This window comes from Populus trichocarpa, chromosome 1 (genome assembly GCF_000002775.5).
Source record: "Populus trichocarpa isolate Nisqually-1 chromosome 1, P.trichocarpa_v4.1, whole genome shotgun sequence".
Classification (NCBI taxonomy): Eukaryota; Viridiplantae; Streptophyta; class Magnoliopsida; order Malpighiales; family Salicaceae; genus Populus; species Populus trichocarpa.
This window is the reverse complement of record NC_037285.2, coordinates 33,578,673-33,602,205: the sequence shown is the minus strand read 5'-3', so window position 1 is coordinate 33,602,205 and position 23,533 is coordinate 33,578,673. Positions and strand designations below refer to the sequence as shown.

The window sequence follows — 23,533 nt, the reverse complement described above, 5'->3', positions numbered from 1 at the left end:
TATGTGCAAAAATTATTTTTTCCTAAAATAATCTCTCATGGTTTTCAAAGAAAATTGTTTGGCTACTGTTCCGGCAAAATTTGGCTGGATTTTTTATTCTCGCTGTAAAATAAAAAAAAATTGTTTTTTAGTGGCTACAACATTGCCAACACTGCCGATCATGGCCAACTTTCCTTGGCTATGCCAACAGCCACGATGTTGCTGGTAGTGTTGTAGGTGGAGCAATGCGAGGCAGGAGTCTCATGTCGTAGGTGGTGTAGTAGCAGCATTACTATCGCTGCTGAAGGTTGTGCCGGCATAGGCAACCCATGCTGGCTACAACAGCTATAACAAGTAGAACCTAAACCCGAGGTTATATTATTGGATGCTCGGCTTGAAGCTCAATAAGCATAATAATTTCATAGATCTAGTAAGACATGTCATGTACCAATGATATATGGACTTTTTATGGAAGCTGAATGATAAGTTCCTCATAATTGATGAGCCTACCAATTATATAAAACCAATGTCTGATATTGATTTAAAGAAATAACTAGAGGCCTTGAAATTTGAAACAGATTTTATGTATACCAACTAGGTATGGACCTTGATTGATCCATCTGAAATGATAAAACCTGTTGGGTATAAGTGGGTTTTTAAAACAAAGACTAATATGGATGACGATGTAAAAATGTACAAATTTATATTGGTTGTCAAAGGTTACAAACAAAGATAAATAGATTGACTTTGATGAAACCTTCTTGTTGGTAACTATGTTAAAATCCATAAGGATTTTATTTGTTATAATTACATATCATGATTATAAGATTTGATAAATGGATGTCAAAATTGTATTCCTGAATAAGAATCTTCAAGAAGATATGTATGTTATAAAATCTGAAAGTTTTAAATATAAGAAATTTGCCAATAAATTAGGCAAGATATAAAAATTTATTTATAGACTTAAGCAAGCTTCAAGGAGTTGGAATATCTATTTTGATTGGATAATCAAACAGTTTGATTTTATAAAAAAAAAATGGATGAGCCTTGTTTTATAAAAAGGTTAGTAAAGGTTGAGTTGTTTCCTAATATTATGTGTATATGATATATTATTAATAGGAAATGATATTGCTTTACTTTAGTTAGTAAAGATCTGATTGTTCAATAATCTCTCTATGAAGGATATGAGAGAAACAACTAGGAATAAAGATTTATAGAGATAAATTTAAAAGGTTGTTTAGATTGTCTCAATCCATGTTTATAAATAAGATATTAAAACAGTTAAGCATGGAATAATCCAAAAGAGAATATTTACCTATTTCTCATAGGATATATCTCTCAAAGGATATGTTCTCTAAAACATTAATTAAGAGATATAGGATGAAAATGATTCTATATACTTTTAATATAGGACTTATAATGTATATGATTCTATTATGCTTTGAGAATAACGAGTAGATATATATCTAATTTAGGTGAAGGTCACTAAAAGATAGTTAAAAAACACTTTTAAGTACTTAAGAAGAACTAAGAATGTTTTTCTAGTTTATAGAGGAGATGAACTAGTAGTTCATGGTTATGTGGATGCTAGTTTTTAATCAAATATTAAAAATAAAAAATCCAGTCTAGTAATATTTTACTCTAAATAATAGTGATATGAGTTAAAACGATTCCAAATAAGAGACCAAAGTAGATTATATAACTAAAGCTAAATACATCTCTGTGTTTGAGGGGACGAAAAATATTGTTTGATTTAACAAGTTCATCATTGAACTAGGTGTGGTTCCTAGCATTGGTGATCTAGTAACCCTATACTGTGATAATAATGGATCTATTGCACAAGCAAAGGAACCAAGGTCTCATTAATTATCCAAAAATAAACATAGACAGTCATAAAAAGGAAAGATATAAAGATAAAATGTGTATCCACTTAAGAGAGTTTTATAGATCTTCTTACTGAGTCATTTTCCTAATAAAAGCATTATCATCAAGTAAAGTGATATGGTATTTGATATATGATTTATCGACTTTAGTGCAAGTGGAAGATTATTAGTGTATATGTCATGTAGCCAATCGGTTGGTTAAACATGTCATTGACTTTGTTCATGTGAATATATTTAATATTTATTAAAGGTTTTATTTATCTTTGATATTCATCAAGTATTTGATTAATAAATCTAGAGTAAAGATAAAGTCATTGGGACAAAAATGATTTGTAAAAGAAATTATAAAGTTATTATAATTATGAGATTTTTTTTACATCAAAGCATTGTTCCTAAACATTCATGATCAAATACTATATTAAGAATAGATATTGCTTAGAGTTGTTGAGACTGATACATATTATGTTCTTTCCTATATGAAAAGAAGTAGTTGTTCTTATAAGTTGAGGTGTGAGAGATACCTAAAACTCATATATAGGTGTTTGACAGATGACATTACATTGAACTGACCTGCACGAGAATTTTATATAGAGAGATCATGTGTATCTATGGAAAGGCTCACGTAACAATTGTATAAATGATCCTTAAACTTGAGATCATTAAATTATCTTATACAAGAAATATTATATTTTGATCTTATTACACGTTGTTCTAATCAAGAGTAACAAAAGGGTATATATTGGGTATAACATGAACTATATAAAGGTATTTGAGTAATCAATAGAGGATTCATCATCCTATGTGAATTATGAAAAATATTTCATTTGTTCTCAAATAGTTTTAATTGCAAATCTTTGTATAAGGTAGAATGAGACTTGAAAAAAGTTTCAAATCTTATTCAAAAAATCAATAATTATGATATTGAGAACAAACATGATTTGACAGGGTAGACACATTTCATGTTATAATATCTAAATCAGAATATTATTGATGAAATAATAATAAACATTGAAAAACTAATCACTGAAAGGTTAAGGCAAACAACTTATGATGTTTATAATATTTAGGTTATTATAACATGTTGCTAGACATTGTACTTGATTTTTAAATATAAATCAATTAAATATTGAATTGATAATAAATTAATTTATTTAATCCTATTTTATTTAGGATTATGATTTATATTTGGACCAACTTATTATGGGTCACACATATAAGAACCATTGGTCATCAATTAAACTAAGATGTTTAATCAAGTGTGGCTTGATTGTAAATAAGTTTTAAAATTTAGAGACTAAAATGTAATAAATATAGGGTATTAGATTTTAGATCTAAAAAAAAAATCAAGAAGGGACTTGATTGAATAAGTTTCTAAAATTATCTTAAAATAATATATGTGATATTATTTAAGGGACAAATTGATATTTTTTTTATTTACAAAGTTTTCATGTTTTTTCTGTAAATAGAATGTTATGCCTCTTATTTTTTGTACAAAGAAAAAAATTATGTAAGTTACAGAACACCCGAAAAACACAAAGAGAAAAGCTAGCACTCAAAGACATAGCAATCTCTCTCTCTTAAAAGGGTTTAGGAGATTTTTTACTAGTGATTCATGTGGATTACTGTTAGAGATTGAACATTTGGACGGTTTATGGCTTGCGATAACTCAACCTTAAAGCAATTATTCTAATTCAAAATGAGCATATGGTCTTCAAGTAATCTTCGTATAAACCCTAAACAACAATAAATTTATATATTAAGATCCTTGAGACTCCTAAAAATAATTAAATTTATCATTTTTATTGAATATGTGTTTTGGGAAACTCAACATCAATAGCCTTACCGGGACAGTGATACCTAGAACTAAAGATCCAAAGTAGATGTTCAGACCAAGTGACTAAAGAAGCTAGTTACCAATGTTTCTAAAAGTAACAAAATCACTTACCTCTTAGTGGCTCTCTCTCTGGATGGTGTATAATAATCCACGACTATAAGTGTGAAGCACAAAAATGATAACAAATACAAGGACTACACTATTACATACTATAGATACCAGATTTTGTCCAAGAAAATTCTGAGATTATACTTGTTGCTTAACATTCATTTAAATTTTTGGATTAAAATAATTCTAGAATAAAATTGCATACATGATTTATCCTTTTACATAATTAAAAATTTAGGCACTAATAAGCAAGTTATGCATAATAATAATAATAACAACAACAACAAAGCAAGTTGTAAATTGGTTCTTATTTGTCGCTCAATTCAACAAATTGGGCGGCGCTAGTTAAAAGAAAAAATTACCAGCCTAAAATCATAAAGTGTCACCTAGCTCACCAATGAGCTAGGCAACAGTCCTGAATATAAATAGGAGGTGTCATTCATTGAGGGGTAGGTTAGTAAAAAGAAAGAGAAATGAGGGCAAAAGGCTATGAATTAAAGTGTCGTGGCTTTTTCTCATACATGATTGCTTTTAAAATGTCTTGCCATTCTAGAAAAGTTAGCAGTGCTCCTGTTCAGTATTTTATTGCAATAATAAGAATAAAAAAATATTCATGATTCTATTTTAAAGAGCATGGATGTGGTCGGAGGAGATAACTAAAATGGCCTTTTTTAGTTATTGTAGCTCAAATTTAGTTATAAAATAGATAGCATGGATGTTTAAAATAGCTTTTAAGATCTTATAGCTCAAATTTAGCTATGAAATAAGAAGCATGGATATGGATGCTCTTAAAAACTAAGAGGAGAGTGATCAAAAGAGTAGGAAAAAATGTGAGCGAGGGAGAGTGATTAAAGGAATGGAAAATAAAAGGGAAAAAAAAACTTCATTCTCTGTGGGTTTTACTTTCACAATAGAGAAGCTATCTATAGCTATCTCTCTCTTTTCTTCATCAATTAATTAGTTTCTCTTTTATTAATCAGGTGGTATACAAGACCTTTTCTTTCATCTTTTTTTTTTCTTAGATTTGTATATACCTGTTACTCTTTCTTGGCTTTGCTTGGCTTGTCTTGTCTTGTATCATTAATTTTTCTTGCCTTAGGTTTGATGGTTATTTGGATGCTAGTTTTTAATCAAATATTAAAAATAAAAAATCCAATCTAGTTATATTTTACTCTAAATAATAGTGATATAAGTTAAAAAAAAAAAGTTCCAAATAAGAGACCAAAGTAGATTATACAACTAAAGGTAAGTACATATCTACATTTGAGGGAACAAAAAAAGTTGTTTAGGTCAAGAAATTCATCATTGAACTAGGTGTGGTTCATAGCATTGTTGATTTAGTAACCTTATATTGTGATAATGATGGATCCATTGCCCAAGCAAAGGCACCAAGGTCTCATTAATTATCTAAAAATACATTTAGACAGTCATAAAAAGAAAAGATATAAAGATAAAATGTGTAACCACTGAAGAGAATTTTATAGATCCTCTTACTGAGTTATTTTTCCAATAAAAGCATGATCATCAAGTAATAACCAAAAGAATTTATGTATTTTTACACCTATTCTTTCAAGTTTCCATTACCAATGACATTAATAAACTCTACTACTTATGGTATAAGTTGATGGATGGTTGAATTCCCTTGCTCATGTTTACCTATGGTCATGTTGGCATAGTTAATTGTTTCTTGCTTATGCTTGAGTCTGGCTACAATGGACCATTAAATTAATTGGTGGAAAAACTTCATTTGCTCATGTTCAGTGTTTTATTGCAATAATAAGAAAAAAAAAATATTCATGATTCTATTTTAGAGCGCATGGATGTGGTCGGAGGAGAGAGCTAACTAAAATGGCTTTTTAGCTATTGTAGCTCAAATTTAGATATAAAATAAGGAGCATGGATGTGGATGCTCTTAAAAACTAAGAGGAGAGTGATCAAACGAGTATGAAAAAGTGTGAGCGAGGGAGAGTGGTTAAAGAAATAGAAAACAAAAGGAAAAAAAAAAACACTTCATTCTCTATGGGTTTTACTTTCACAAATAGAGAACCTATCTATAGCTATCTTTTTTTTCATCAATTAATTAGTTTTTTTGTTATCTATTGGGTGGTATACACAGAACCTTTCTTTCTTTCTTTCTTAGATTTGTAACCTGTTATTATTTTTTCTTCTTGTTTTGTCTTGTATCACTAAATTTTCTTGCTTCCAATCTTTGCCTTTACCTATTTCCTTTTAAATTAATTTATCACTAGATTAGATCTATTTTATAATTATCATCAACAAGTCTTATTTTTTTTATTCAAGCAAGTATGTTAAAAAAAATTAAGAAGAAGAAAGAATGGAGACTAGTGCCTAAAAAAAAACCTAATGCTTAAGTGGAAGGAAGAAACAGAGTACAACCTAAACTTGGTTTAGGTTTAGGTTTAGGTTTGTGGCCAAACAAAAAAGGGAAAAGAAGGACAACAAGTGGGCTGCCAAACCCGTAGAACATGTTTGCAAAGAAATAAAAAGAGGTCCAATGCCTAAATAAATTAAGTTGGGCTATCCAACCCATAAAAAATAACAAAATAGAATGACGTTGATGGGGTTTTAACTCAAATAAATACCCTATCATTAACCACTTAGCAATTATTTAGTTTATGATTCCACATTTTTTTATTTCTTTATTTATTTTTTATCTTATCTGTATAGTTTTTTGTGATTACATAAATAATGTAATTTGAACTCCTACTATTACTAATAATAATAATAATAATAATAATAATAATAATAATAATGGTATTGATGGTTGTGGTAATAATAATAATAATAATAATAATAATAATAATAGAAATATTAGTAGTAGTAGTAATAATAATGGTAATAGTGATGATATTACTTATTAATACTAATAGTAATAGTGATTTTGATCAACATTCTTTGAATTGCTATTTTTAAAAAAAATTTGTTTGATTGATTTTTTTTTAATTTTATTATTTAATATATAATTTATTTGGAATTGAATTTCATGATTTTTCTAGATTGAGTGCTTCGGGTCTAATGATTCGGGTCACAGGTTTAAAAAATGTTATAAATATAGGGTATTAGATTTTAGATCTAGAAAAATAAATCAAATAAGGACTTGATTGAATAAGTTTCTAAAATTATCTTAAAATAGTATATGTGATATTATTCAGGGGACAAATTTATATTTTGTTATTTACAGAGTTTTCATGTTTCCCTATAAATAGAATGTTATGCTTCTTATTTTTTTGTATAGAGAGAAAAATTATGTAAGTTACAGAACACCTGAAAAACACAAAAAGAAGAGCTAGCACTTAAAGGCATAGCAATCACTCTCTCTTAAAAGGGTTTAAGAGATTTCTCACTAGTGGTTCGTATGGATTATTGTTAGAGATTGAACATTTGGACGGCTTGTGGCTTGCGATAACCCAGCCTTGAAGCAATTTTCTAATTCAAAATGAGCATATGATCTTCAAGTAATCTTCGTATAAACCCTAAACAACAATAAATTGGTATAATAAGATCCTTGAGATTCCTAAAAAATATTAAATTTATCATTTTTACTGAATATGTGTTTGGAAAACTCAACATCAATAGCCTTGTTGGGACAGTGATACCTAGAACTAAAGGTCCAAAATAGATGTTTAGACCAAGTTCCTTGACTAAAGAAGCTAGTTACCAATGTTTCTAAAAGTAGCAAAATCACTAACCTCTTAGTGGCTCTCCCTCTAGATGGTGTTTAATAATAATCGATTATAGGTGCGAAGCACAAAAATAATAACAACTACTATAGCTCAAATTTAGCTATGAAATAGGGAGCATGGATGTGGATGCTTTTAAAAACTAAAAGGAGAGTGATCAAAAGAGTAGGAAAACGTGTGAGCAGGGGAGAGTGGTTAAAGGGATGGGAAAAAAAAAGAAAAAAAAACTTCATTCTCTGGGGGTTTTACTTTCACAATGAAGAAGCTATCTCTAGCTATCTCTCTCTTTTCTTCATTAATTAATCAATTTCTCTATTATCAATCAGATGTTTACACAAACCTTTTCTTTCATTTCTTTCATTTTTTTTCTTTCTTCTTAGATTTGTAGATGCTTGTTACTCTTTCTTGGCTTGGCTTGGCTTGGCTTGGCTTGTCTTGTATCACTAATTTTTCTTGCCTTTGATGGTTATTTGGATGCTAGTTTTTAATCAAATATTAAAAATAAAAAATTGAATCTAATTATATTTTACTCTAAATAATAGTGATATAAGTTAAAAGAGTTCCAAATAAGAGACCAAAGTAGATTATACAACTAAAACTAAGTACACCTCTACATTTGAGGGAACAAAAAAAGTTGTTTGGGTCAAGAAGTTTATTATTAAACTAGGTGTGGTTCCTAACATTGTTAATTTAGTAACCCTATATTGTGATAATAATGGATCCATTTCTCAAGCAAAGGTACCAAGGTCTCATTAATTATCTAAAAATACATTTAAACAGTCATAAAAATGAAAGATATAAAGATAAAATGTGTAACCACTGAAGAGAGTTTTATAGATCCTCTTACTGAGTATTTTTCTAATAAAAGCATGATCATCAAGTAATAACCAAAATAATTTATGTATTTTTACTCCTATTCTTTCAAGTTTTCATTACCAATGACATTAATAAACTCTACTGCTTAGGATATCAGTCGATGGATGGTTGAATTCCCTTGCTTATGTTTACCTATGGTCATGTTGGCATAGTTAATTGTTTCTTGCCTGTGCTTGAGTCTGGCTATAATGGACCATGAAATTAATTGGTGAAAAAACTTTATTTGCTCATGTTCAGTGTTTTATTGCAATAATAAGAATAAAAAATATTTGTGATTCTATTTTAGAGTGCATGAATGTGGTCGGAGGAGAGAGCTAACTAAAATTGCTTTTTAGCTATTATAGCTCAAATTTAACTATAAAATAAGAAGAATGGATGTGGATGCTCTTAAAAACTAAGAGGAGAGTGATCAAACGAGTAGGAAAAAGTGTGAGCGAGGGAGAGTGGTTAAAGGGATGGAAAACAAAAGGAAAAAAAAAACCTTCATTCTCTGTGGGTTTTACTTTCACAAATGGAGAAGCTATCTATAGCTATCTCTCTCATTTTTATCAATTAATTAGTTTCTCTTATCAATCGGATGGTATACACAAACCCTTTCTTCTTTTTTTAAATTTGTAGCCGGCTATTATTCTTTATTGGCTTGTCTTGTCTTGTATCACTAAATTTTCTTGCTTCCATCTTTGCCTTTACCTATTTCCTTTTAAATTAATTTATCACTGGATTATATCTATTTTATAATTATCATCAAGAAGTTTTATTTTGTGATTCAAGCAAGTATGTTAAAAAAAATTAAGAAGAAGAAAGAATGGAGACTAGTGCCTAAAAAAAAACCTAATGCTTAAGTGGAAGGAAGAAACAGAGTACAACCTAAACTTGGTTTAGGTTAAGGTTTGTGGCCAAACAAAAAAGGGAAAAGATGGACAACAAGTGGGCTGCTAAACCCGTAGAACATGTTTGCAAAGAAATAAAAAGAGGCCCAATGCCTAAATAAATTAAGTTGGGCTATCCAACCCATAAAAAAATAACGAAATAGAACGACGTTGATGGGGTTTTAACTCAAATAAATACCCTATCATTAACCACCTAGCTATTATTTAGTGTATGATTCCACATTTGTTTATTTGTTTATTTATTTTTTATCTTTTCTGCATAGTTTGTGATTACATAAATAATGTAATTTGAACTCCTACTATTATTACTAATAATAATAATAATAATAATAATGGTATTGATGGTTGTGGTAATAATAATAATAATAATAATTTTAATAATGATAGAAATATTAGTAGTAGTAATAATAATAATGGTAATAGTGATTATATTACTTATTAATACTAATAGTAATAGTGATTTTGATCAACATTCTTTGAATTGTTATTTTTTAAATTTTTTTTGTTTGATTGAATTTTTTTTTAATTTTATTATTTAATATATAATTTATTTGGAATTGATCTTCATGATTTTTCTAAATTGAGTGCTTCGAGTCTAATGATTCGGGTCACGAATTTAAAAAATTATTATATATTTTAAAGGGTTTTATAATTCTATTTATTTTTTATCAGGTTATTCCAGTCATATTATATGAATTGTGGGTTTGGCAGAGCATCTCATGTTGACTTAGCTCTAATTAGTGTTATTATATATTTATCATGACTATTTTTTAATGATTTTTTTAATTTTATTTTAATATCTAAATATTATTTTTTATACAAAAAATAATTTTACCTCGGCAGCAAAGCGTGGCACCAAAACTAGGGGCTTTTATTTGTCATCAGAGATTGTTGCAGTAAGATGAGTGTTGTACCCAAAAAAAAAAAAAAAAACTGAGCCACCATGATGGCACGGAAGAATTCGAGTCTGTTTCAGGATTTACAATCTTGAACTGTCAGGGATTGAGCAATAATTGGGAACGCAAGCACAGAATCTGCTGAGCGACCACGGCATTGCAGTGAGTTGGCAATGTTTTCAACTCCATATGGAATTGAAACAGTATTTTTAAAGATTTTAATTTTTTTAAAATTATTTTTTATATATATTTCTAAATAAAAACATATTAAAAAGTAACTACTGTCGCATTTCTAAACATCCCCTTCGTCTACACTGACTTGGTGCATTACAAGAAAAAGACGACTACCTATACATGGAGAGTGCTAGAGTACAAAATCCCTCTACAAATGTCCTTTCTATTCTCTCAAGCAACCATGGATTTATCCGTAATCCAACAAGGAATTTATTTCTGTATTTTAAAAGTGTTTTTGATAAAATTTAAAAATTTTTTATTTTTTATTAACTTCAAATTAATATGTTTTTAATGTTTTCAAATTATTTTGATGTGCTGATGTTAAAAATAATTTTTAAAAAATAAAAACATATCATTGACATGTATTTTGACATGAAAAGCTATTTAAAAAACAACCACAATCACACTGCAAAACAAACCCAAAGAAGAAAAACATGTATGATGCAAAGGAAGAAACTGCAATGTCTCCTGTCTATTCTCTCAACAATCGATGAGGATTTGTCTGTATTCCAATCAATGTCCTGTCTAAATTCTCATATTTCCTGAGGGCCTACCTAATAAAATCTTAGTGCTCCATGAGCAATCAGTAGCGTCGGTCAGTCGAAATCTAATCATGCATTAGCAACTTATCTTGACTTTTCAATGGTTGATTTAATAACACGTCATCAATCATTAGCAACAAATGATGTACTTGTAAATTTAGCAATGCCATTAACTATTAACTACTACAGTAAAAATCATCTTCCAGATATTGAAATGGAACCAAATTGAATAATATGGAAACACTTGCCCCAATTTTGATAATTGAATTGAAGTCGGCTGTGATTAAAAATATATTAAAATAATATTTTTTATATTTTATTTTATTTTCTACCCATCAAAATCATCTAGAAACATCTAAAAACTATCATTTAAAAAACACTATAAAAAAGCAAACAAACACCCTTTTCTGTTGTTGACAATACAATATCAGTGATCTTACAAGTGCACCACTTGCTCATCTGCACAATGTAATTAATGAAACATGACTTGCAAGCCCAACTCTTTTTTTTTTCTAATGAAAAGGAGTTAAAATTGCAATGTCTGTTATTGGGGACACAACCAGTTAAAGGGAGAGATAAAAATAGGAGAAAAAAAGAAAGAGAAGTCGATTGTTTGTCTCTAATCATTATTTCTGTTATTGCATTCATGACTACAAAATATTTCAGTCTATGCATATACTTCCTCTACACTATGCAACTTGTAAGGCAGGCAATTCCTCCACTTCGAACAAGATATAAAAAAAAATCAAAGAATTTCAAACTCCTATGCGCTTCTTCAGTAATGTGTACAAAATCTACTCATCTACAAAACAAATAGAGAAAAATTTACACGACAGGCACAGCATGTATCAGTTACTCATCAAGATGTAGTATCTCACCCATCATAATGCGATTGCTAGAAACTTTGAAGCCAAGGAGAGCAGGATCAATCTGCCTTCCTTTCTTCCCTTTCTTTTTCCCACTTCGCCCACCCAGTGAACCATCAGATGATTCCAAGGCAGCCGCATTAGCTGCTTCAGCCTCGGTAAAAACTGGCTTTTTTAGCACATCCATAAATGATGTCTCTGTTATACCAGCATCATTGTAAGATGAAGTCCTCCTAAAACGCCCTTCTTTCTTGCCAGATATCTGATTATCACCTCCCAGGGTTGCTGCTACATTCTCTACAGGCTCGTTCCTTCTTTCTGCAAGCCACCAAAGTCTTTTGATTTCAAATCACCATCACAGTTATCCAAAACTAACAAACAAAAGACAGCACAAATAGTTAACAAAAATGATATACCATCAGAAGTTGCAAGGCTTGCCCGATTTTTTTGCTTGATATGTGAAGCAAATGCCATGTCTGACAAGACATCCTTAGAAGATAAGGCCTGTGACACCGGTGGGCGTTTATGCAAGGCATTGTCAACGCCTCTAGTTAAAATAGCAGGCATCCTGTTAACAAGCATTTTTCATGAACATCAATGTAGGTTTCAAATCAAAACAGTGCAACATGCAACTCATGTTTATGAAGCAAGACCTTTCCAGTAGCTCGATGTCAAAAGAAACAGATTTACTAGGGAAAACCCATTAACGCTGAATACACACACAAACACAGAAGTTGCTAATAGTCAAGTCATGCATAAACAGTGGGACCACAGAGCTCACATGCACAATCTGTAAATTGTGAAATTCAAAACAGATCTAATGCCATTGTTACCACAAACAAGTACAGAGAATGTTGGTTTGACTGCACCCCTGGAAATGTTAAAAGTTTTTACTTTATCATAATAGAAGAAAGAATAAGCATGTATTTTAGGGTGGCAAGATGACATGACATCATGTTAATGTACATGCACTATGAGACCTATAAAATACAAGGCAGTTAAGGTGCGAGTGTTCTCCCACATACTTGCATCTTGTTTTAAGCTTTTTAATGAAGAGAAATCATCATAGCACCTAACCTATCAAAGAGTAACCATGCATGTGCTCTGAAACCAAGTTTTGTAGAATACGATATTCAAATGAAGATTAACATCATGATTAACAAGAGACCACGATGACTTCAGCCTCATTAAAAACAATCCCACAACAACTCAGGAGAGTCATTACCTGTCAATAGAGACCTCTTCACCAGTCGATTTATCTAATCTCATCTCATACCCGTGTAGGCCTCCATTACCACCTGCAGAATTTCACAAAGCCTCTAATATCCATCAAAGCATAACATGATATCTGAAAAGATGTATGTCAGAGAAAATACCAGCACTGCTCAGGGAACTATGCCTGCTACTGGCATTAGCAAAATCCATGGCAGTTTCAGCTTGTTCAACAAAGCTCTCTTCAATGTGCGAAACAGACCTGGCCATGGCACTCATGCCTTTGGACCCATATCTGTTATCCAATTCTGCCAATTCTTTATCCATGGCAGATTTATCACCAAACATGTTATCCACATGATTAGTATGAGAAGTATCTACTATGCCTGACAAGAATGTTGGTTCTTCAGTTAGTGCTCCAGATTTCGACCTTAGGGACAATCTTTCACTATTTCCTAGATGGTGTAATTGACCACTCAAGGACATAGCATGATTATCCTGCAGCAGAGAATTTGATTTCAAATTTTGAGGCTTTTCCATAAATGAGTCATTCATGGTGGCTTCTTGATCTGGAATATCATTTAAAGAGAACGACTCAGTGATTGGCCAAAAGGATTCCCGAGATTTAGAGGAAGATATAAGGTGCCGATAATCGTCTTCCGATGACCGAATAGACTGAAGACCCATTTTTTGGTGAAGATCCATTAAAACTTGCTTTGAGCTCTCCTCATCTCCTCCAGCTGAGGTCCAAAAACTAGAGTTTCCAGCAACTTCTGAAACATTCCTTTTTCTTTCAGCTTCAAGATGCAACTGTTGCATCCCTCCTTCAACCCAACTATTCTCTTGCTGCCCTTGTTTTCCAGGGAGGTGGCTCTCCGTCATTTCAGCGCGAGAACCATAAATATCACCAAACACTTGTCGATGATGAGAAGAGACATTGGACGAGAAGGAACCCAGTTGATCAGTAGAATGCATATATAGATGCTCTGCTGAATCTGGACCTTGGGAATGACCATTTACATTATCCAACTTCATCCCAGGAGTGACAGCAGGGAGAGATGTTGGATGGTCAAATGCCATAGAGCTAGGCTCATAAAACCCACCCTGATGTGGCTCCTGTAAAGCATGATTCCATTTGTTATGGCTTAAATGTTCATCATGTGAGGAAAGCCTCTGCTGTTGCAGGAAAAAATCTGAAGCATTAAATCCTGTAGACTTAGACTGGTGATGACCAGTAGTATTTCTGAAGGTCTGGCCAGCTTCATCAATGGACCTTGGCCAACCAACTTGGCTTTCACCATCCATTCCTAACTGCTGCCTTGCCAAAGATAACTCTTGCGCCTGCATCTGTTCTTGCTGAAGATGGAACTGCAGGTCCGAAGGGAGTATATTACCATGCTTCACCTGTGATAAGTGGTCCAAGATATCAGTCTGGGGTTCTTGAAGATTATTCTGGCCAATCTTAGCTCGAATTATCTGCTCCAGTGATAGATCAAGGTGCCTTGGATTATGTGAATTCTGCTGCAGTTCGGCCGCCAGTCGTGTCCTAAATTGAATCTGCTCAAGCAAGTTTTCTCTCAGTGGATCTCCCTTTCCCTGACCATATCCAAGATCAGGCATCTGATGCTGCAGCAACTGTTCCAGAACCTGCTGCTGCTGCAGTTTCATTTGGTACTGACAAAGCTGTTGTTGCTGTTGGTGCAGTAAATGATGCTGTTGCTGAAGCTCAAACTGTCGCTGCTGTTGCTGATGCTCCAATTGCCGCCGCTGAAGTTCCACCTGCCGCCGCTGTTGAAGCTCAAGCTGCCGCCGCTGTTGAAGCTCCAGCTGCTGCCGCTGTTGAAGCTCCAGCTGCTGCTGCCGCTGTTGAAGCTCCAGCTGCTGCTGACGTTGAAATTGCAGTTCAATAAGATTAGAAGGGATTTGCTCAAAACCCAGTTCCATAGTATGTGAGAACGGATGAGATAAATGATTCTGTTGTTGACATTCTTTTTGCATCTTCTGAAAAATGAGATGCTGCTGGTCAAAATCATTGAACTCTGGCTGCCTGTGAAATAAGTGTCGAGTGTCTGCGGAACCTAGATCAATGTGGGGATTAGTGAGTGGCTTTTTCCTATAATCTTCAGGCCATGTCTCTGCATAATGGGATTGATCAAAAACTGCATCAAAGGACCTGTGACTGGCAAGAGCAGCATCATGCTCTGTATAAGGGTCCATAGCATGAACCTGTGCTGGAAATTCATCACCCATGCTTGAAGCCATGTTGGATGATTGAGCACGCCTCAGATTAGAGTTGCTTCTAAGCTCAGACATCGACAAGCCAAATGGATGAACTATTTCATCCTGATGAGTATGCATGCCAGTGTCTGAAAATTCATTTAAGATGGCAGGGTTGGTAGAAGGATTAGGAGCAAATCGCTGAAAGTCTGCAACATCTCTCATCAAAGGGTTGCCACTACTTCCAGGCCTTCCAGGAAAGATAATTTCTGTATCCAACAAAGATCAGAGCAACTAAATGAGCACAATGAACAGATACAGTGACATGAACAGCAGAATCATTCTACGCAACTTACCTTCATCCGGAGTAACAACATTTTGAAATCTTCGATCATCAGAATACTCCATCCCACCGAGAAAACCATGATCAGGAACTCTTGACTGACCACTAACATTGGAGATGGCCTCAAATCCAGATGAAGCCCTCTGTTGGTCTTCCCTGACAGCAGAAGCCTTAAATTCAACGGAAGCAAGAGTCCCTGTGCTCCCTTCCAAGCTTTCTCCAACAGCATCAGATAGCTGTAACTTAGCAGATGGACTAGTAGTTGAAGCGCACCCAGGTTTAAGTTTTAGGTGAGGCATAATATCACCAAGCTCATGGAAGGGTGATCCATCGGGAGCATCTGACAAACGAACTGGTAGGTCAGTTCCAAAATATCCTTGCTCAAACCATGCAATAATATCAATACCAAGGTATGGTCCCTGAATTGCCCCTTGAGGATCAAGATAGCACAATGATAGTTCCTCAGGTGTGATAGCACCCCTGAATTGATGTAACTCACTATTGCTATTCAAGGAAAACTGATGGCTGCTTGGATTTTTCTGTGCAGAAGAAAAATCAAATAGAGAACTTGAATCATCAGGAAGCTGGTTATCCATCTCAAAAGAAGTAGCTGGCTCAATATCCTCCAACTTAAGGTTATTCTGAAAAGCCACATCTTCCACTGGCTGCCTTTCAAAAGCTTTTAACTCCATAATGTTGTCACTCAGACCACTCTCCCCAAAACTGCTGGGATCATCTTTCTTGAAATCTGCAGGCGCAAAGCCATCCATCAATGCTCTGGCAATTGTTGTTGTACGCTTCTGTTTATCATCTTTATGTGTATCCTTTTCTGAAATACATAACAGAAGGAATAGTATTAACTCTGTGAATTAAAAATAGTCAAAAAATTGATTCTAGGATTACTTACCCTCAGCCATTGATGTATCTAATGTCTCAGCGACAGTACCATGACCAGAAGCATTACCAGTAATTTTTCCAAAAGAGTGTGCAATTTCTTCAGTCTTAACAGAGAAACTCTCATCCCCCTCACCTAAAGCCCCCTCACCAAAGCCTGAATAAAAAAAAGAGTTAGAGAGAATAGATGGTGAGATGTGCAAAAGTCAACTGAAGATGTGACACTGATCACCTGCAGTGGTATTACTTGATGAATCGTTCTTTTCTCTAAATGAGTTGTTCAGTGCTCCACTGCTTGTAATTTTTCCCTGCCATATATCTCCAAGGAAAGCCTGCAAGAATCAGATGATCCAATTCAAGGCAGTGACAACAGCTGTAAGACATACCTTAACATGACATTATCTAACTCATATACCTCTTCCTCTGCATCAGGTGCAACAAAAGCCAATGGCTTAATTGAAATTTCCTGTGTTAGTGGAGACACAAGCTCGATCCCTTCTGGTATGGTATCAAAACTTGGAAGAGTCTTGTGCTTACGGTAAATGTCAAGAAGTTTTCCCCTTGGATAGCAGAATGCATGATTCTTATCCAGAGGAATAGACCCAATAGAAGAAGCAGTAAGATGCCTGCCAATTTGTAAGTTCCCACTATTGTTGGACCTTCCTCTTCCAGCAGCAAACCGCACATTCGGGCTCTCCAGACGTCCTCTATCTAACCCAAATCCAGGTGCACTCCTGTATGCAGCAGGTCCACTAGAATGAATATCCTTACGATGGCGAGGCCTCCACTTATCACGAGAATCGTTCTCGCGCTCAGAAGTTGGCCTCCACTTATCACGAGAATCGTTCTCACGCTCAGAAGCTGGCTCAGAAGCTGGGTGGCTAGCAGTACCAAAATTTTGTTTGTCACTGTGAGCATCATCCTTCTCAACATCTGCCCTCTTATCTGTTCGAGAATCCTTCTCTTTATCTTCAGGACCCCACCTAGATGACCACTTGCTGTCTCTTCGGGATTCATGCGCAGAATTGCGGCTATTGCCGTCATGCCAACGATCTGAAGAAGACAAAGTTCTAGTCTCAGATATATCTCTAGCTGAAACAGAATCAGCACGATTGTCTTCTTTTCTGCGATCTTTTCTACCAAGCAAACCTGTATCCCTCTCCTCCTCACGCCAACGGCGGCTGCTTTCAACATCAGGAGCAATCCTCCTCCGATCTTTCTTGTCTTGAGATCCATCTAAACGCCAATTGTCTTTCAAATTGTTATCAATGGAGTTTCCATGGGACAAAGAATTTGAAGCACGTGTTTCCTGTTATTTTCAGGCGTAAGGGTTAAATTGGAAATACACGTGTACACACAAAAATAAAAACTGAAAAAAGGATAAGTTTAGTAGTACTAAAACCTCAAGTAAAATATAAGTTCACCCTGTGACAGAACTAAGTGAGAGGGTACTCACATAAAAGCAACAAGACTGCATTCTTGCAGACAGATGAGAAAAAAGGGCTTTCCCCTATAAAGAGGATGCTACAATTAAATCTCCTTAGGTTTGATTATTTGATAATTGCAGAGCAGAATTGCAACCAAAATTAAAAGTATTTCAACACCTTCATAAGTATAAATTCTGGTTAAAAACCATTTAAATTATAAAATCCAATAAAATGCATCTCTAAATCCTGCACACAGCTATCCTAATTTATAATTTCTCAAGGGCCCTAGCTAAGGTACATGTTTATAAACACCAGAACATACAATCACACTAAAGGACATAAATTATCAGGAATTAACAAAAGGAATATCCAGTACATGATTATTATATATCAGTGCATGATAAATAAATAAATAAAAAGCATGCCATCTCATATAGATAACCAAAAACCAACCAGTCCATAAGCACGTCCAACTTTAGACAAGTGAAATCACATACCCCTGATGCCCCAGTAGTCAACGACTTAGCATCCACCGGTTTAGCATAAAGCCATTGTGGAGAAAGAGGTATAGTGTTGTCTGCAGCCACTTGATCTGTAAAGCAAGAACAATCAATATATATTTTAGAATAAAAGGCCAATAAATTCAAGACTGAAATCTGCAAATAAGTATTCCCGGGATACCTTTTGAGTCATCAGGCAAACTCAACAGAGCCTTGTCCTCACCAATTCCTCCTCGATCTACCATTTCCAAGAAAGAAGACAATTCATAAATATCATTAGTTCCATACATTCAAAATCAATGAATCCACATATAACAACAGCTATTAATCTCAGTAATCTCTCACCATTCGGCATGAAAAATATACAGAAAAATAAATTAACATCAAAGTCATGCAATTGCAAAAAAAGAAAGTATCAAGGAGAAAAAATATAAAAAAAAGTCAAAACCCTAAAAGTAGGAACAGAAACGGAAGTATACATAGCAATAAAGATTAAGAAAGATCGATTGAATAAGAAAAAGAATGGAAAATTGAAATCAGAACCTTTGAAGGAGGAGAGGCGTTCATCGGTTGACTTGGGAGAGAGGAGGAGGAGGAGATCGTCGAGGAGATTTCCGTCGGTCATCGTCGTTATCTAAAACCAACAAGAACTTGCACAAATTCGGTATGCACAGAGACTATCAATACAGAAGAGAGAAAACAGATAAAGCAGATTGAGATTGGAAGAGTGGAGATTGCCCAGAGAGAGAAGGAAATTGCTAGGGTTTGGGATTTTGCAGATGTAGAAAGGGGTAACAGATAAAGGGTTTGGGTGTTCAGTGTGTATTTGATCGAAGAAACAACTAAAGATTCGAGTGTGTGTTTAATCAATTTTTGGTTTTTCTTCTCTTTTTTTTAATGAAATTGAAATGCTGCCAAAAAGTACTACGAGTCTCTCTTTCCTTCCTTATTCTTGCCTCTTCTTAGATGCAAATTACTTGTCTATCTTTGCTAGAAAGTTTTCTTGATTTGAAATGATATTAAAAGAAAAGCTAAATTGCATGAGGTTACATTTTACTCCTTGATACAAATTGCATTGCTCCTGTAAAATTATTTTTTTATCATTGAATAGAGAAAATTTAAGTCTTTTAGCTAGGGTTTTTTCTTGTCTGGAAGTGTATATCATTTTCAATTTTGTAATATTTTTTATCTCTATAATTAACAAGATTTAAAATTATAGACTAAAAACTTTTTTGACTTTTCATATGCTTCATAGCAGTAACAATACTTCTTTACCCTTAAAATCAAAAAAATATTAAGCTGCTAGGCAAGGGTGTTTCAGGTTTTTCCATTTTCTATATACAGTAAAAGAATGTTTTTCACAGTAAAAATATTCTTTTACCTCTAGAGTTAATAAGATTTAAAATTATTGACCGAGGGCTTTCTTAACTTTTCACATGCTTCATAGCAGTAAAAATACTTATTTACCCTTAAAATCAAAAAAATGTTGAGCTCCTAGGCCTGTGTTTCAGGTTTTTTCACTTTTCATGTATAGTAAAAGAACGTTTTTAACCTTAGAAAAGATTAAAAAAAAAAAAAGCTTTACATTTAGAGGTATTTTCACATGGGTATTTTGTGTAATTAAGAGAGTCATGGGGGCGTTTTGGTATTTTTCATGTTTTTTTATATTTTTTAATTGAAAAGTTGTCGGCTTCTGTTCCACATGCGTCAGCGAGTGGGTGGCGTGTCTGACACCACCCGGCGGCTAAATTTGGTCAACCGCCATCTCCCCCGACACGTAGCCGTGTCATCTACACGGTGTGGAGCGCGTTGGCTTATGGTGGTTGGATTGCCACCGGTGATCGATTGTTTTTGTTTTTTCTTTCTTTTCTCTCTCCTGCTAGCTAAATTACACAATTGTCCTCTTTGTTTGTTATTTTTCAATTTCATTTCTTATTTTTTGAATTTCTTATTTCATCCTTATTCCTTTTATAGAAGCTGTTTTATTTTCAATTTTATCCTTCAATTACAATTTCTTATATGTTTTGTTTTTCATTTCAATCCTCATTATTTTTCAAAAAGCTAAAACACGTGGGGGTTTCACTGTAGCTCTACATACAGATTATTGTGGATTGCCATGATGAAATTACCCTTTTACCATTGAGTGTCGAAAATTTAAACTTTCAAGCTAGGGGATTTTTTGGTCTTTTTCTCTAACTCAGTGGTCATTAAGAGATTGTTTGGGGGTGTGCGTCATTTCAAATTTTTTAACACAATAAAAATACTCTTTTACCCCTAGAATCAACAAGATTTAGAACTATAGACCAAGGGTTTTCTTGACTTTTCACATGCTTCGTAGCAGTAAAAATACTTCTTTGCCTCTAAGATTAAAAAAATATTGAGTTATTAGGCAAGGGTGTTTCAGGTTTTTTCACTTTTTATGTATAGTAAAAGAACGTTTTGAACCTTAGAAAAGACAAAAAAAAAAAAAACTTTACATTTGGGGGTATTTTGGTATTTTCACATGGGTATTTTGTGTAATTAAGAGGGTCATGGGGGTGTTTTTGGTATTTTCACATTTTGTTTTAAATTTTTTAATAAAAAATCTGTTGGCGTGTGTTTCACACATGCCAGCCAGTGGGTGGCGCGTATGACACCACCCGGTGGCCAAATCTAGCCTTCAGTCATCTCTCTAAATATGCAATCGTGTCTTCTTCCACATAGTGTGGCATTTGTGGGCTTATGATAGTTGGATTGCCACCAGTGATCGATTGTTTTTGTTTTTTTTCTTTCTTTTCTCTCTCCTAACAGCTAATGTACACAATTGTCTTCTTTGTTTATTGTTTTTCGATTTCAGTCCTCATTCTTTGAATTTCTTATTTCATTTTTATTCCTTTTATAGAAGTTTTGTTTTTTTTTCAATTTTGTCATTCAATTACAATTTCCCTTATGTTTTGTTTTTCATTTCAGTTCTCATTCTTTTCAATGGTAATAATATTTATTTTGGTTTGGTCCTTTTTCATTTGATTTCTTAATTGTTTCATTTGTCCTTTTGTTAAAAAGTTTTTGATTATTGATTTTATCCTTCAAAATAAATTTATGATTTTTGTTATTTCAATAATAATAATAATGCTAATAATACTAATAATGGTAATTATAGTGGTTGTAATAATAATAATAATAATGTTAATGATCGTGGTAATAATAATAGTTTATTATGATAGTGACAGTGGTGATGTAATAGTAGTAGTAGTAATTGTTGTTTTTGTTGTTGTTGTTGTTGTCGCGGGTGCGACGTCGAGGGGCTAGCGAGCTTTTTGTGCCTCCTGAAGAGGTATTGTTGTTGGAAAAGTAAATGGATTTGGGTTTAATCATAAGATTATGATTAAGATTTAGGAGTCGTCACCTAGTATTATGGTTACTAGGAACCTATGGTTTGCGAGAGTCTAGGTAAATAACTAATTGTGTAAGGGGAAGACGTATCACCCCAGTGCACCCTACCTAAGGTAAGTTGCATTGTTGTTTGATTGTTTTTCTAGGTCGGATTTCTATTCGTTGGTCTCGTCTAAGGTTCATGATATATCTTCTTTCGTGAAAAAGTCTCTACCTCATCGGGTTTAATCCTGACCATTATAAAGTCCAAACTTTAGCATTGCATTTATTTTTATATTTTTGTATCTTTAATACTTGGGGTGCACTCTATTGTGTAGTTTTACACCTCATATATTTTAAAGTCTACATCTAGACCCTAATAAAAAAAAATTGGTAAAGTGTTTTTGATATTTTGGTCAAACCCTAATGGATAATCATAAACTAGTTATGATATTTATTTTTTAGATTTTTAAAAACATGAGAAAGATGCACTTTTTTTTCTTTTTAAGAAAATATAGTTGGAAAATTTTAGGATTTGACCGTATGTATAAAAACAAAATATTTTTTTCTTTTTTCTTTTTTAAAAAGGGAAATTAAATTAAAAGTTTTGAGATTTTTTTTTAATTTTTTTTAATTCTTTTGGAGAAAACCAAGTATTTAATACCGGATATATATCTTACAGTGTAAGTATACGATCTGATATTATACAAAATTGGTAGAAAAATATGCAAGAAAATGATAAACTTTTGAAAGGATTTTTTTGAAATACCTCTCGGGATTTTTTTGGAATCTTTTTATTTTTTTAAAAAGATATAATATTATAATATATACTATTATATTATTATAATTAAATATATTAAACATATATGGGTCGGGCCGGCCTAACTAACTAGGCTAGACTCAGCCTAAGAAAGGATTAGGCTGATCTCGACCCAAAAAAGAGTTGGGCTGATTTCGGCCCAATAGATTTTTGTCCTTTTTTAGTTTGGGTTGGGCCTAGCCCGACCCAATGTTCAATGCATGAATACTGGACTTGAGTTATAATTCACGTCCCACTATTCACATATGAATAGTGGGACATGAATTATACTTCAATTCCACTATTCATGCAGTGGACAAAAAGAAGAATAAGAAGAAGAAGAAGAAGAAAGGGAAGGGGAGCTCACTTGGCACGACGGTAGTCTAGTCGTGAAGGACGACGTATGGCTGGCGGTTGCAGCAGTGGAGCTGGTGGCGGATGACATAGAAGGAAAAAGAAGAAAAAAGTCTGCAGGAGAGAGAGAGAGAGAGAGGGACCAACGGTGGTTCCTGGTGGCCGGCTGGTGGTTGGGCTAGCTACCTGTAATGAAGCTGGTAGTGATGTCGGACGACGACTGGGACGACAAAAAGAGAGTGGGACAGAAAAAATGGCAGAAACTGGGGGATGAGGGCTTTTTTTTTCAATTTTTGCACCCAATTTTCTTTATGCTCAGGCCATGAAATCCAATTCTATTTATAGGGGATGGAAGAGGGTAATCTTGTCTTCACTAGGAAAAATTTTTTGTCATTGATTCGGCTGGAAATTATCCTAACCGTTGGTTCAAAGTAGGCACCATGAACTGCCAAATTTGACAGTTCAAGGCTGCCTGGGTTGGCCTTTTTAGGTCGGGCTGCAGCCATTGTGTTATCAATCAGCCTGAACGGACCATACTGTGGTGTAAAGGGATGTCAGGTGATCATTTGCATGCAAGTTTTGTCGAATTTGGTAAAGGTTAAAGGCATTAAATGCATCTGCAAAGTA

The 23,533-nt window shown here is 33.6% G+C and overlaps 1 protein-coding gene across 2 annotated transcripts in view; it reads right to left on the bottom strand.

Annotated features, from left to right (window-relative positions):
• Nucleotides 1-11,552: 11,552 nt before the first annotated feature.
• The window catches only part of LOC7495802 (protein ESSENTIAL FOR POTEXVIRUS ACCUMULATION 1), a 43,019-nt gene continuing 31,038 nt past the window's right edge, over nucleotides 11,553-23,533 (bottom strand). The window contains exons 1-11 of one of the 2 annotated variants that reach the window (XM_024590596.2): nucleotides 18,946-19,406; nucleotides 18,584-18,640; nucleotides 18,400-18,494; nucleotides 16,891-17,784; nucleotides 16,708-16,807; nucleotides 16,489-16,632; nucleotides 15,595-16,410; nucleotides 13,186-15,507; nucleotides 13,035-13,107; nucleotides 12,226-12,377; nucleotides 11,553-12,127 (exon numbers count right to left, since the gene is read on the bottom strand). In XM_024590596.2, coding sequence (XP_024446364.2) covers nucleotides 11,796-12,127; nucleotides 12,226-12,377; nucleotides 13,035-13,107; nucleotides 13,186-15,507; nucleotides 15,595-16,410; nucleotides 16,489-16,632; nucleotides 16,708-16,807; nucleotides 16,891-17,784; nucleotides 18,400-18,494; nucleotides 18,584-18,640; nucleotides 18,946-19,027 — 5,067 coding nt within the window. In that variant the 5' untranslated portion in view covers nucleotides 19,028-19,406 and the 3' untranslated portion in view covers nucleotides 11,553-11,795. Of the gene's footprint in view, nucleotides 12,128-12,225; nucleotides 12,378-13,034; nucleotides 13,108-13,185; nucleotides 15,508-15,594; nucleotides 16,411-16,488; nucleotides 16,633-16,707; nucleotides 16,808-16,890; nucleotides 17,785-18,399; nucleotides 18,495-18,583; nucleotides 18,641-18,945; nucleotides 19,407-23,533 lie in introns of those variants that run through there. The other variant, XM_052455673.1, reaches the window with a different exon arrangement.